Genomic DNA, 16159 nt, shown 5'->3' on the forward strand with positions numbered 1-16159 from the left:
CATAAAATTATTGGTGCTAATTGGCTCATTTTCCAATTAAATTGCATGTGCACCCAAATTTCCATGTGTAATTTTCAGTTCCAGATATAGAATTAGGGGGTTATGTAAGGTACACTTTTAGCATTCTATACATTTAGATGCAGAAGGGGTGCGTAAATGTGGGCGCCTCGATTATAGAATTGCTGCCAGTGACAGGGATGACTGGTCAAATCACCTAAAATCTCCTAAACATAAGGACCTCATTTTTAGATAGTTTCATACTTCAGAATTGTATGGGTTAGTTGAAGTGAAGACTGCACAAATCACTCACATACGTATTTTATTTATTTAAAAGTGACTTTTATTCCACACATGCAGAGTACATACATATTTATGCAACGGTGTCAAATAGTAAATAAATCCAGAATGCTAAAAAGTGTTTTTAGAAGCACCCATTTTATTCATAAAACCATACAGTTTTAAATATTCTTGTAAATTTTTTCCACAGTTTTAATCACTCCAATATCTTGTACCTCATTTGTGCAATACCCTGCAAAGTTAACCACTACAGTTTACCTAATAAGAAGCCTATTATCCTCTTTTTCTTAAATAGAAAAATTAAAAAGTCTACATATACGTGAGACCATTCCCCCCCTCCCCTAATGTACAGTACTCCTATGGTTTATGGTATTTATGTAACTTTTTTAACCCGTTAACTTATATACAGAAAAAGTATACTAATAAAAAGTCCCTTGGTATTTCCACAAAAATAGGTCATGCCAAAATTCGTAAGGTAATAATAGCTCATGCAAAATTTGACTAAACAGGAAAACACAAAGAAGGTTACAAAAATTTGCCACCGACCATCGCAGAGACATCTCAACAATGATCTCACTTTTCAGCTCACCCTGTGGAAACTCTCTCCCCATTAAACATTCTCACCAGCCTGATTCTGAAACAAGTTGACCAGGGGCCCTGTTTACTAAGCCATGCTATAAGCGCGCAAACTTTTTAGCGTGCACTAAAAATTAGTGCGTGCTAATGTTAGAGACACCCATAGGAATATAATGGATGTCTCTACCATTAGCGTGCGTGGCTTAGTAAACAGGGCCCCAGCGCCTATGTTTACTAAGGTGCACTATGGGCACGTTAGCGTTTTTAACGTGTGTAAACAGTTTACGCATGTTAAACACGAATGTGCCCATAGAAATGTATAGGCGCATTAGCGTTTAACATGCCTTAAATTTAAAGGTACATTAGAAACACTAATGCACCTTAGTAAACATATATTTAAAGCAGGCAACTCACGGCAGCAGACAGACAACTATAACAGCAGCAAAACTGTGTCTGTTTATTTTCAACATGCAAAATACAGTCTCGTGCATCTGCCATCTTTAAATATCTTTTCAGTGTGTGGCAGATAAAGCAAGTAGGTTTGAGCTATCAGCTATCAATAAATATTTCAAAATGCTTTACAGTGTAAAGAAAATAAGAAATTTTGCAAAATTGGAACAAACCAGTATAAAAACAGATACAGATAACATTTTATTTCAAGGCGACATGCTTTAATGTAAAGATATTTTTTTAAAATTGTTTCATAAAAATTCTTCAACAATACAACTGCTTAAACATCTTCAAGTCTCTTGGCTACCACATGCAAAAAAACTGTCATTTAAAAATCACTGAAACGTGCTATGTTTTCAAATTATTTTAAAGAATTAGCAGTGTTTTTGTGCTACAACATGTAGAAGTGTGCTTAGAAGTTTACGGTGCTAGTGTCCTGGAAGACTCAAATTCTGACAGACATTTTGGTTTGATCCCTTTGCCATTGTAATAATCCACCACTTGGTTTGGAACTTCTGCCAAAACACTTTTTGCTAGTGCAGCTGGGGATGCCTGCAAGGAACAACGGGAGAAATTAAAAACAAAACATTAGATTACCTGATTCTGACAGTAGGCCCTGCTATATATGTTTGCTGTCTTCATGACACATACATGAGCATGTACAATTGAATGTGCTTTATTACCTTGGGTATCATTAGTAAAGAAATATGGGTCACAGTTACCAGCCCTCACTTGGGGGCCATTTTACTAAAACACAGTGGGGCCGATGTTCAGACTGCAGAATTTAGCCGGGCTACCTCCTGTGGTAAGATGAACCCAGAAATTCAATGCTGGGCCATATTCGGTGACCAGCATTGAATTTCCGAGCTTTTTTTTTTTTTTGGCTGCTATACACATAGCTGGTTAAGCCAATATTCATCAGCTGACTGGCTACATTATAGCCATCAAAGATAGACCTGCTATTTATACTGGTCTATCTGGCCACTAAACTTAGCCGGTCAGTCAATGAATATTGGCGCTAACTGGCTATCCAGCTCATTTTCAAAAGAGATCGCCAGCGATCTCCTGACACAAATCGGAAGATGGCCAGCAATCTCCTGAAACTGGCCAAACCGGTATAACCGAAAGCCGATTTTGGCCAGCTTCAACTGCTTTCCGTCGTGGAGCAGGCGAAATTTTAATGGGGGGGGTGTCGGTAGGGTAGTGAAGGTGATATGGGGCGGGACGGGGGCATGCTCACGAGATGGCCGGCTTCGCCTGATAATGGAAAAAAGAAAGCCCGCCTTGACGAGCATTTCGCCAGTTTTACTTGGCCCCTTTTTTTTCACGACCAAACTTCAAAAAGGAGCCCCAACTGACCAAATGACCACCGGAGGGAATCAGGGATGACCTCCCATTACTCCCCTAGTGGTCACTAACCCCCTCCCACCCCCCAAAAAAATCAAAGTGCTCGTCAGGGGCATCCTAAATCAAAACTATTTTTGCTTGGCTTTTTCAGTAGTACCAGCAGGATTTGAACTGGCCACCTCTGGATTACAAGACCAGTGACTGGTACTCTAAGCACTTGGCCACAGGTCCACTTACTTGGATGTCCCTAACTTTTGATTATGCTCCTTCAGGTCTCTCTCAGCCAATCACAGACAGGGGTCTCTCTTAGCCAATCACAGCGCATTTAGCTGTCTGTGATTGGCTGAGAGAGACCTGAAGGGGCATAATCAAAAGGGAGGGACATCCAAGTAAGTGGAGCTGTGGCCAAGTGCTTAGAGCACCAGTCTTGTAATCCAGAGATGGCCGTCCAAAAAAATTAAAAAGTGCATATCAGACATGTCCTTTCACTCAAAAAGAAAAAAAAAAAGGACATCCCTGACAAGCACTTGGATTTTTTTTCCACTTTTTTGAAGCCGGCCATCTGTAAACCAGGCGATCTCAACATTTGACCTAAATGTTGAGATTTAGCCGGCCCCAACCGCCGTATTATCGAAAGAAAAGATGGCCGGCCATCTTTTTCGATAATACGGTTGGCACCGCCCCTTTGCGGAGCCGGCCCCGTATAGATGGCCGGCGCCGTTCAATTATGCCCCGCCATGTCGTGTGATATAGCCGGTGACTGGGCTAGCTGCTAAGGAAGAGATTCTATATATAGCGCCTAAAAAAAAATCGGTGCTGAAATCAGTGCTGACTAAGCGTATTCTATAATCAGCACCTAAATTTAGGCCCCGGTTATAGAATATGCTTAGTTAATATTTCAGTGCTGATATCTGTGCGCATCAATGTACACCAACGAAAACCTGGTATAAATTTTAGTGCATAGATTTAGGCGCACTGGGACATACTTTATAATTAGGTGCCTAATTTTTGGAATGTTCATGAAATGCCTATTTCCCCGCCTATAACCATGCCCCTTTTTGCCTCCGCATGTTAGAAGTGTGGCACACAACGTTACAGAATACGCTTAGCGAGTTGTGCACCCAAATTCTAATCAATTAGTGCTCATTATTTTTTGTTAAGTCCTGTTATCAGCGCTCATTAAATTGTTAAGCCAATTAAGTTACATGTGTTGTTATAGAATCCGCACCAATTTCAGCACCTAAATCAAAGGGCACTATATTGAATCCAGGGGTAAGGACTAGGTTCTATATATGCACCTGAAAAATCCGTGTGGAAAAAAATTATGCCTAGGCATATTCTTTAAAGTACACCTACACCTAAATTTTATAAAACAGACTTAAATTTCCATGTGGTGTATAGAATACACTGAGCAGCTCGCCACGCAACCAAATTTGGTCATGTCCCTTTAGGCCATGTTTTACTTGGTGTAAATCCCAATGCCTAAATTAGATGCAGATCGGGTGTATTCTATAATAATGCATATAGATTTTAGAAATGCCCATGCCCCACCCATGACCACACCCCATTTTCAACTATGTGACTTAGAATTTAGGTGCTCCATGTTATAGAATACACGTATTGAGTTATGCATATAAATGTCAATTACTGCTGATAATTGCTTGTTAACATCCAATTAGTGCTAATTAGCTAGTTAACCAATTAAAGGGTCCTTTTACTAAGCTGCAGGAAATAGGGGCTTGTGGTAATGGCAGGGGCCGTTTTCCCACATGCCAGTACCGCAGCCAGTAAAATGCCCCCCCCCCCCCAAAAATGGCCATGCAGCATGCAGTAAGAAAATTCTTACCGCATCGCTATGCAGCAGGGAGCATCTACTGCCATCCACTGAAGTGGTAGTATGGCCTCCTGCTGTGATCCCTCAAAAAGATGACATGTCCAGGTAAAACTGGACTTATGGTAACCCTAGTGGGGGCTTCTGTTGAAGGGGTAGGCCTGGAGGAGGAGTTTTGGGTGGGGGGATTCTGCATCAGAGGGGATGAATTGGGAAGGAGAGCTGGTGTGTGATTGAGGAGAGATGCCTTGTTTGCATGTTAATCCTTCCTCCCTTTCTACCAGCTACCAGGAGAAAATATGCTAGGACTATGGAAAAGCTTATTGCAAACATTTGTAATAAGCTTTTACACTGTTCTAGCATATATCACTCATTTCTGGTGAGAACAATTTCTTCTTTACCACAGCTACAATACCTCCTGCGTTAACCCGGTGGTAACTGGGCAGCACGCGGCACCGCCCAATTACCGCTGGGTATGCTCCAGCGCTACAAAAATAAATACATTTTTGTAGTGCTGGAAATGATGGTATGCTGGGTGTGGGAAGTACCACCAGGCTGCTGCGATAGCCCGGCGTTACTTCCTGTACTTCCTGCCGCTTACTAAAAGGAACCCTAAGCTTCAAAAAGATCTTCAGTTAATTCCTAACATTCTATTTGCTTTCTATTTCCTTTTCAACTGCTATATGAAAATATTATTTATTTATTTATTGGCACATTTATGTACCACTTTATACAAAACAGGTTTACAAAATAACATAAATAAAATGACATTCTAAAGCACATAAAAACAGTAAGCCAAAATAATACATCCACAAAAAAGACTAACAGTGTACAGCTGCATTTTAAACAGTTCTTAGAAGTAGGAGCTGAGACTTGCAGTTTACTGTATCTCAAGTTTCACCAGTATTTTAGCAACAGAATATCCTGATATAGAGTCTGTTCTGAAATACAGGAAAAATGGACATTTATGTACCAGGTGTGTGCAGTCTCAGCATCCATTTTAGAAACATAAACATTTTTAATATCGATGGGTTCAAAGCCAAAACATGACCGTTCTTCCCTGACAGTTTGGCATGTGGGGTTGGAGGGACAACAACCACTGGAGGATTAAGAGGACAACCCCCCCCCCCCCCCCCATCCCTCCAGTGAGGTGGTGCTCAATAGTAGCTGTTTACCAAATTCTCTGTGTGCATGGTAGCAGTTGTAACTCCTGAGGTTGATCTTTTAAGACACAGACATTTACCCCCTGATTCTATATAGGTCATTCAAACTTGGGTGCCCAGATTTGGGCATTGAGCCCAGATACACACATAACTAATTAGTCAGTTGGGTTCTAACAAACAATTATTGGTGTTAATTGGCACTCATTTGGGTTTATGAGTGTATCTGCTTATGCATTGTTCTATAACGCTGTGTACCCAAGATGTCTCATGTGCAACCCCAAAGGGGTCGTGACCATGGGAGGGGCAAGGGCAGATCAGGGGAATTCCCAATATTTAAGTGAAGTGTTATAGAATACTGGGCTTACGTGCCCAGCTTGTGCACCAGGATTTATATCAGGTTTCAACAGGTGTAAGCCCTCGAATCCAAAGCTGGGCACAGGAATTTGCTGTAAGTGGTATTCTACAAAGGGAGCTCAGCCTGGAGCACCCACCATAGAACAGCCTTTAGCACAGATTTTCCCTGGCTCCTATGTTTGGGTGCTATTTATAGAATTTAAACCTTAGTCCCCTTCTGAAATGAGGGATACATAACTATGAATTTACCACACTTTTGTCCCGCCCAAAACACACCCAGACCATGCCCTCTTGCCATTTGCTCACACTTAAATCTCGATATGTGCATATCCTAACTTTGTAAAATGGGGACTTATGGGGGATTCATCAAGTGGCATTAGGGCCTTAACATGCATTATTTGGCCCTTAAAGCAATCACTTGACTAAAAATACTGTGGCAATATTTAAGATGCTGCAGGTTAGGTAATAATGAGATTCAAAATATGCAAATGCATGTTTTGCATCTCATTACTGTGCAAATACCCTAACACGATTTATGGTGATACAAAAACCACAAGTAAAGTATCTCCAGCATTATGCTGGGGTTATTTTACCATACAGGTGCATCAGGCTGCAAAGCCATGGCCCGATGATTCTGGGCTCACAGTGCAGCCCCCCCCCCACCAGTATATGGACCCCTCTTCCCCCAGCCACAAGGGCCACTTACCCTCACAAGAACAAGCCCTTCCCCCGCATTCCATAGGGCTATCATCTCAATGGTAGTCCAGAAGGTCCTCGGAGTCCAAGGATTGTTGGGGAGGGTCCCTCAGTGTCAAGGGGGTTGTTGGGGAGGTTCAAGAGCGATGTTTAGCCAGGAGCAATGCCCAGTCACTCTTGGCCAGACCTGTGCCGCATTCAAAATGGCACCCTTAGCAGTAGTGGCTGCAGTTGGGGTTGCCAGGGGATCTGGTGGTGCTCAGCCAGGAGCGATGCTCATTCACTCCCAGCCAGTCCTGCACTGAATTCAAAATGGTGCTCTTAGTAGTAGAGGTGGGGGGATGGGGGATTAAGGCTAAGGGGTCTGGATACCTGGGGGGACCCAGCATTGGCGGCTTGGGAGCTTTGGGCCGTGACATGACTTGTGGTGTATCACAACTTGTGAGTACTGGGCTCCTGCAGAGCATCAAGGTGCAGTAAAGGGCTATCTTTTACCGCACCTTGATTAATTCCCCCCTTAGAGATTTATGTACGATAAACATTTAAATCCCAGTTTATGCACATATCAAATGTGAATAGGGCTTATAAAATGAGGGCCAGATTGTCATATCATACTATTGCAGCATGAACCTAAGATACATAGCTGAAGCCTTCAAACCTGGAGGATGTAATGGCTCAATTTGACAAATTGAAGAGTAGTAAATCTCCTGGACTGGATGGTATTCATCTCAGAGTAATGATAGAATTGAAAAATGATCTTGTGGAACTATTGTTAGTAATGTGTAATTTATCTTTAAAATCAAGCATGGTACCGGAAGATTGCAGGGTGGCCACCGATTTTTTAAAAAAGGTTTTTTTTTTGTTACATTTGTACCCCATGCTTTCCCACTTATGGCAGGCTCAATGTGGCTTACATGGGGCAATGGAGCGTTAAGTGACTTGCCCAGAGTCACAAGGAGCTGCCTGTGCCTGAAGTGGGAATTGAACCCAGTTCCTCAGGACCAAAGTCCACCACTCTAACCACTAGGCCACTCCTCCAAATTATAGACTGGTGAGCCTGACGTCGATGCCAGGCAAAATGGCAGAGACTAATATAAAGAACAAAATTACAGGGCATATTCAAAAGCATCGATTAATGAAACAAAGCCAACATGGATTTAGTGAAGGGAAATCTTGACTCACCAATCTACTACTTTTCTTTGAAGGGGTGAACAAACGTGGATAAAGGTGAGCAGGTCGATATTGTATATCTGAATTTTCAAAAAGCGTTTGACAAAGTACCTCATGAAAGACTCCAGAAGAAACTAGAAAGTCATGGGATAGGAGGTAGTGTTCTATTGTGGATTAAAAACTGGTTAAAAGATAGAAAACAGAAAGTAGGGATAAATGGTCAGTATTCTCAATGGAGAAGGATAGATAGTGGGGTTCCCCAGGGGTCTGTGCTGGGACCGCTGCTTTTTAACATATTTATAAATGATCTAGAGATGGGAGTAACTAGTGAGGTAATTAAATTTGCTGACAACACAAAGTTATTCAAAGTTGTTAAATTGCAAGAGGATTGTGAAAAATTACAAGAGGACGTTGCAAGACTGGAAGACTGGGTATCTAAATGACAGATGACGTTTAATGTGAGCAAGTTCAAAGTGATACCTATTTGAACCTCCACTATCCAAGTTGCATTGGACTCAGATACAAATCAACATATGCATCAAATTTTTCTTGCTTAAATACACAAATGTGGAATGCACTACCAAAGAGTGCGGAAACGATTCAAGACCATCAAAACTTCAGGCGATCATTAAAGACCTATCTGTTTTGCAAGGCCTATCCTACTGGACCTACTTAAATGCCTCAACTGTGCAATGCATCAATACCATACAACACATTGGACATTTTGTATTCCTTTATTTCCTTGTCCCTTTTTGTACCTATTTACTCTAACCTTACCTGACCCTTATTTTAAACTGTATTTATTTAACATCTACCGGACTTGGCGATTGCCTTTACAGTATGATGTAAGCCACATTGAGCCTGCTAATGGGTGGGAAAATGTGGGATACAAATGTTACAAATAAATAAATAAATGCATGTGGGAAAGAGGAACCGAGTTATAGCTACATAATACATGGTTCCACATTAGGACTCACCGACCAGGAAATGGATCTAGTCGTTATCGCTGATGATACATTGAAACCCTCTGCTCAGTGTATGGCGGCAGCTAAGAAAGCAAATAGAATGTTAGGTATTATTAGGAAAGGAATGGAAAACCAAAATGAGGACATTATAATGCCTTTGTATCGCTCCATGGTGTGACCGCACCTTGAATATTGTGTTCAGTTCTGGTCACCGCATCTCAAAAAAGATATAGTGGAATTAGAAAAGGTACAGAGAAGGACGACCAAAATGATAAAGGGGATGGGATGACTTCCCTATGATGAAAAGCTAAAGCGGCTAGGGCTCTTCAGCTTATAGAAAAGACAGCTGAGGGGAGATATGATAGAGGTCTATAAAATAATGAGTGTAGTGGAACGGGTAGACATGAATCAATTGTTTACGCTTTCCAAAAATATTAGGACTAGAGGGCACGCAATGGAATTCGTTGCCAGAGAATGTAGTAAAAGCAGTTAGCTTAGCGGGATTTAAAAAAGGTTTGGATCCCTTCCTAAAAGAAAAGTCCATAGACCATTATTAAGATGGACTTGGAGAATATCCACTGCTTATTTCTAGGATAAGCAGCATAAAATGTATTGTACTTTTCTGGGATCTTGCCAGGTACTTGTGACCTGGATTGGCCACTGCTGGAAACAGGATGCTGGGCTTGATGGCCCATAAGTCTGTCCCAGTATGGCAGTACTTATGTTTCCTGATCCTGCTTCTTTTAACACATGTTAAAAATTTTTTTTAAAATAATTTAATAAAAGCGTGCAGTGTCATATTGATACCTCAGTGCAACAGACAACCTATTCTACTTCTCAGAAGCAGTGATTTAAAAGGCACAGGCCTGAATCTCTGCAAAATGACATTTATGAAGTGATAGAATTGACAGTTGAGTGCCTTCAGAACACAAGGCTTTTTTAGGCCCGTACACCTTCAGAATTTTAGATGGAATGGAGCATCATTATACAAAGCTTTATGAATCAACATAAGTATTCTGAATTTTAACCTGAGCAGTATAGGTACCTAATGTAAACTCTGTTAGATAGGAATAGTATGACCATAATGAGCAGTTCCAGTTGCTACATGAGCTATTGCATTTTGAGTCAGCTGTAAAGCTTGCTGGGTGTCTTGCAGCAGTCATAAGTGTAGCAAATTACAATAATCAAGCTCGGTTAATATTAAAGTCTGCAGTTTGAGCTAGTTGACTCTTGTATTTAAACATTTTTAAAGGGGAAAAATTCTCTAGCTTCAATAAATTAACCTCTGGCCAGGGTGTAAAATTATGTCACACATAACTCTCCTGTAGTTTAATTAAAGTCTCTTTCTCTGACGACTTTCCTATGAGGAAAGGCTAAAGTGGCTGGGGCTCTTCAGCTTGGAGAAAAGGCGGCTGAGGGGTGATATGATAGAGGTATATAAAATAATGAGTGGAGTGGAAAAGATAGATATGGAGCGTCTGTTTACACTTTCCAAAAATACTAGGACAAGGGGGCATGCGATGAAGCTGGAGTTCAGTAAGTTTAAAACAAGAGAAATTTTTTCTTTATTCAGCGCGTAATTCGACTCTGGAATTCGTTGCCGGAGAATGTGGTTAAGGCGGTTAGCTTAGCAGAGTTTAAGAAAGGTTTGGACGGCTTCCTGAAGGAAAAGGCCATAGAATGTTATTAAATGGACGAAGGGAAAACTCCACTATTCCTGGGGCAAGCAGTACAAAATGCTCCGTGGATCTTGTTGGGTGATTGTGACCTGGATTGGCCACTATCGGAGACAGGATGCTGGGCTAGATGGACCTTTGGTCTGTCCCAGTGTGGTGATGCTTATGTCTAACCATGTGTTAAGTGCTTAACACATTTTAGTAAAAGGGTCCCTATGTTATATAATTGGAATTCTTTACTTCTGAAATTTTAGATTCTATTGTACCTTTGGTAGTTAAAAAATCTTCTGAACAGTTATCTTCTCTGTGGTTCACTCAGCACTTACATTAACCAAAGCAAAACGTTCTGAGGACACTGACGTCAGTGAAGCCAAGCCCTGACTTCCTTCAAAAAGGTTCGAAGGTTCGTGGTGGTGAAGCCACCAAAATCGCTCCGGGCCCCGCCCTCGAGGGCGAAGCAATGGCAGAACAACGAAGGGGTTGGCAGGGAGGGACGCAGGGAGGTGGGGGGGGGGGAAATCGCTCCGGGCCCCACCCTCGCGTCAAACGTCATGACGTTGGGGGCGGAGCAATGGCAGAACAACGAAGGGGTTGACCAGGGAGGGGGGGGGGTGTTGGCGACGAAAACCTTGCTAGCGCCCGTTTCATTTGCTCAGAAACGGGCCTCTTTTACTAGTATGAATATAAGTGGAAATCAGAAACTCCAATTTTAACTCAAAATTTAAATGTACAAGCAATGAAAAAAAATTAAAACATTTTTTATGATATGTGCTCAGTTTTAGGTGTATACACTTAAACTCAGGAACTGAGATGTTATAGCACCTTTCCATACATCATAGCACACCCTGCCTCCTCCTGATAAGTTATGGCTCAATCAAATCTTCAAAGTAAACCAAAAAAATTTTTGCTAATGCAGATTATTTAGCGCTGTTACTTAGCTTAATCAGTGGGTTTAATGCAGTCAGTGGTGTGTATAAGTCGTTTCATGCAGATTCCTGGTTAGTGTATAACCTTTTTTATATAGTGCAAAACTTCTTCATTCAAAACATCCAATAAAGACAACACAACTTCCCAAGTTCCCTTTCGCCAGTCAAATGGTGTCTTCAGGGGAACTCAAGATACAGCAACTTCAGAAGGAAACCTTCTCCAAATTGGTCTTAGCCTGTGACCTCTTTTTCAGTGCCATTTACTGAATCCAGCTGAGTTGCTGCATCAATGTTAATGCCTATCGTAAAGAATTACCCCGCATGAGATACGGAGATTTTTTTTTCAAGTGTCATATTGGCCATTACTGCCTCTTTGTATGACTTCTATTAGATTTATCAGTTTTTTTAAACTTTCATTTTGAAAAATTTGCTCTTTTTTAATTCTTATTTTAAGATTAAATAAGTCAGTGTCATAGTTGGCAAGGTAGAACACTGGAGCCAATATTCAGAAGAAATTATATGTTCATCGACAGTCGTTGAACATATAGGGGCTCATTTTCAAAACAAAAAAAATATTATAAGGTGGCATAAAAATGTTTTTCTCTCAAAAATGTCCAAGTTGTGATTTTTAGCACCCCGATTTTAGACGTTTTGCTCCAGAGTTTATCCAACTTTCAAGGGGGCATGTTTTGGGTGGCACATGGGTGGCATCAAAAGAAAGGCATTTTTCTGGGGTAGAGCAGCGGTTCGAGCCCCCCTGCTGCCAGCTTCCCCAATCGTTGGTCCGATGGATCATCACTTGAGGACTACAGGGGCTGGAGGAGAGATTGGGAGCGGTCCCATAGAAGTCGCTGGCTTGAGTGAGGAACGTTTGGCGTCTTCAGGGTTCGAGACGACACTGAGCCCCGATCAAAGAGCTCCTCCCCCACAACCGCAAGGCTCAAGCTCTCCCCTACCTGAATCGATGGGGCCGCCGCTGGAAAGTGGGCAAGGCTCTGGATCGAGGGAGGCTGTAGTTCAGTGGGGAGAGGAGAGGAAAGGCAAGCAACACTCTCCCAGATGATCACGCCTGCTGGGACTGAAGCGGGAAATCAAAATGCTTCTGACCAAGAGAAGGCAGCAGTTTCAACGTTGGAAACCATACCTGAATTTCTTACCAGGAAACCTGAAGAGGTAACTTTAGACTCTGGTCACTAATTTCACAATTAGGTAAGACTTTTATAACAGAAGCAAACACTATCTCACAGAAAGTCTCCTACATGGAGCAGAGAATAGAAAAGTCAGAGACTGAAGTTAAATCCATAGCTGTACGAATGGAACAAACGGGAAAAAATAATATTAAGGTGGATAATACACAGTTCTCAATGATTAAGGATTTATCTAATCTAAGGAGTAAATCTGAAACTTTTGAAAATTACCTCAGAAATAATAATCTCCATTTTATAAATTTCCCAATGGTAACTTTGGTGAGGCCATTGGACATGTTGAAATGTTACCTAAAAGAAATACTGGGAATTCCAGAAGATAAATTTCCTCCTTTTACACAAGTTCACTACTTACCCAAAAAAATATCAGAGCAACAACAGCAAAATACCTTAGATGTTTCAGCTTTATTGGACACCTCAGACTCGGACTTAGCCACTTCAGCCACTTTGGTAGCAACAGTGGCATTACTACCGGATAAGTAATGGTTGTTTCGTATGTTTTTCAGAAATAGAGAGAAGCCCTTTTTAGGTTTCAAAATTCAATTTTTTCCAGATCTTTCAAGGGAAACCCAACGAAGACGTAAGCAATTCCTGGTATTAAAGCTAGGTGTCTTGCAATTAGGGGGTACTTTTTTTCTAAGGTACCCCTGTAAATGTATTGTCAGATACAGTGCAGTAAAATATGTATTTACAGAGCCTACTCATTTAACAACTTTTATAGCAACTAAAAGATCATTAGGAGGAAAAATAAGCTCGAATAGTTGACTATCAGCCTTACCTCTTAAGTACAATATTACCTTAGAACTTCCATATTTTCCTCATTTCTAGAAATCTTGGATCTCATTGTAAGTGGACTTGAGTGTTTAAGTTGTATACATTAGTATTTTGTTTATAAGGCTATGTTTTCCTTAATTTTATGAGAAAAATAACACTTTTCTGTACAAGTATAATTCTTGGTTTAAAGATGTAAAACTTATTTTAAAAAAAGATAGGCATTTTTCTGCAATAATGGATCAAAATGAAAACATTTAGGGCCAAAATTAAGACTTTTTGGCTAGACCTGTTTCAATGATGACAAAGTGACCAAACGGTGCCATAAATGACCAAATAACCACTGTAGGGATTAAGGCATAACCCCCACTAACTCCCCCAGTAGTCTCTGACCCCCTCCCAGCCCCCTAAGATGTGACAGTGACAGTACATACCAGGCTCTAAGACATCTTCAGATATGATGGCCATTCCTATTAGAGCAGCAAGCAGGTCCCAAGAATAGCCTAGTTGTCAGTGCAGACTGTAGAGGAGGGGACCCAGGCACATATCCCACTCAAACTGGTACACTTGTGGTGGAATGTGTGAGCCATCCAAAAAAAAAAAACCCCAAACCCCTAAATACCTATTGTACATAAATATAGATGACACCTGCAGGAATAAGGGCTATTATAGTGGGGTACAGTAGATTTTTGAGGTTTTGGAGGGGTCACCATATACTGTAAGGGGGTTACAGTGAGATGTATTCCTGGGACCTTTTATGTGAAGTTTACTGCAGTGCCCCACTGGGGTGTCTATAGCCAATTCACTAAGAATGTTGGCCCCCATATACATCCTAATGGCTTGTTTTTATGCACTAATTAGCTCATTATTCAATTAAATTGTGTATGAAAATTAGGCATGTGCCCAAATTTGTGCACGCACATTTTTGGCAACTTTTATAGGATTAGGGGTATAACTACCTCTGTAAGTTTAACAAGAAAATGACAACGGACAGGCCCTACCATTGAGCGACTGTGTTTTTTGCACATTGTGCTACATTTCAGCCCTTACTGATTCATGCAAATGAGACCTTGCAATGAATATCTGCACATGGCTCTTCATCCCTCTGCATCCCCTATAGCCTCCCCTGGGCCATATAATAGCCACGTGCCCAGCTCAGCACAGCCAATGCTCTGGAATCTCCTCATAGAGTAAAACCCTTACTGGTATGAATCCTCCCTCCTTCAAAACATTGTCCCTTCTTGACCTCCTCTTGCTCCCCTGCCACCCACATATGAAAAGGTGTTGTCATACTGGGACAGACTGAAAGTCCATCAAGCCCAGTATTCTGTTTTCAACAATGTGTTTTTGCCTCCAACATAATCTTCTTTTCAAAGTCTCTCTTTGCCTTCTTTATCAGCACTTTGCATTTGATTTGCCATTCCTTATGCCATTTCCTATTATTTTCAGTTGGATCCTTCTTCGATTTTTTAAAAGATTTTCTTTTAGCTCTAATAGCTTCCTTCACCTCACTTTTTAATCAGGCTGGCTGTCGTTTGACCTTCCTTCCTCTTTTTTTAATATATGGAATATATCTGGTCTGGGCTTCCAGGATGGTATTTTTGAACAGCATCCACACCTGATGTAAATTTTTGGCCTTTGTAGCTGCTCTTCTAAGTTGTTTTTTGACCAATTTTCTCATTGTATCATAATCTCCTTTTTTAATGTTAAATGCTAACATATTATATTTCCTGTATTTACCTACTCCAGAGCTTACATCAAATCTGATCATGTTATGATCACTATTATCACGCAGCCCCAGCACCATTACCACCTGCACCAGATCATGCTCTCTACTATGTCTAGAATTTTTCCCCGTTTTGTTGGTTCCTGAGCCAGCTGCTGCATAAAGCAGTCCTTAATTTCATCAAGGAATTTTATCTCCCTTGCATGCCCTGATGTTACATCTACCCTGTCAATATCAGGGTAATTGAAATCACCCATTATTATTCTGCTCCCCAATTTGTTAGCCTCCTTAATTTCTGATAATATTTCTGCATCTGTTTGTTCATCCTGGACAGGTGGCCAGTAGTACACTCCTATCACTATTCTTTTCCCCTTTACACATAGAATTTTTATCCATAGGGATTCCAAGATGTGTTTCATGCCTGCAGAACTTTTAGTCTATTCGATTCAAGGCTCTCCTTAACATATAATAGTTCCCCTCCATCAATTCCATCCTCCTATTACTACGATATAATTTGTACCCTGGTATGACAGTGTCCCACTGGTTATCCTTCCACCAGGTCTCAGAGATGCCTATTATATCTATCTTATAATTTATTGTAATATATTCTAAGTCTCCCATCTTATTTCTTAGGCTCCTGGTATTTGCATAGAGACATTTCAAACAATGTTTGTTGTTCATATTTACAACTTGCTTAGCAGTTGACAGTGATAATTTGCTATATTGAAAATCTGTTTATTTTTTATTTAAAGACAGTCTAAGTGATTTGAAAATTTGCCTACTGGTCTATTGCAACCTTGCTATCGGGAAGCCCTATCTTCCCTGCTTTGGTGATATCTTTTAAAGAGACCTTGTTCCGAACCATGCGCTTTTGAGTGACTGCTGGCTTTCTCCCAGTTTCTAGTTTAAAAGCTGCTCTATCTCCTTTTTAAATGTTGATACCAGGAGCCTGGTTCCACCCTGGTTAAGGTGGAGCCCATCTTTGTGAATAGTCTCCCCCTTCCTC

The 16159-nt window shown here is 41.0% G+C and overlaps 1 protein-coding gene across 1 annotated transcript in view; it reads right to left on the reverse strand.

The window, feature by feature from the left end:
* Positions 1-1361: 1361 nt before the first annotated feature.
* Positions 1362-16159, reverse strand: part of CPNE4 (copine 4) — a 932436-nt gene continuing 917638 nt past the window's right edge. Inside the window, exon 17 of the mRNA XM_030206477.1 lies at positions 1362-1875. Within this exon, the coding sequence (XP_030062337.1) occupies positions 1744-1875 (132 nt within the window). The 3' untranslated portion in view covers positions 1362-1743. The remainder of the gene's footprint in view (positions 1876-16159) is intronic.

The sequence above is a fragment of the Microcaecilia unicolor genome, chromosome 1, assembly GCF_901765095.1.
Source record: "Microcaecilia unicolor chromosome 1, aMicUni1.1, whole genome shotgun sequence".
Classification (NCBI taxonomy): domain Eukaryota; kingdom Metazoa; phylum Chordata; class Amphibia; order Gymnophiona; family Siphonopidae; genus Microcaecilia; species Microcaecilia unicolor.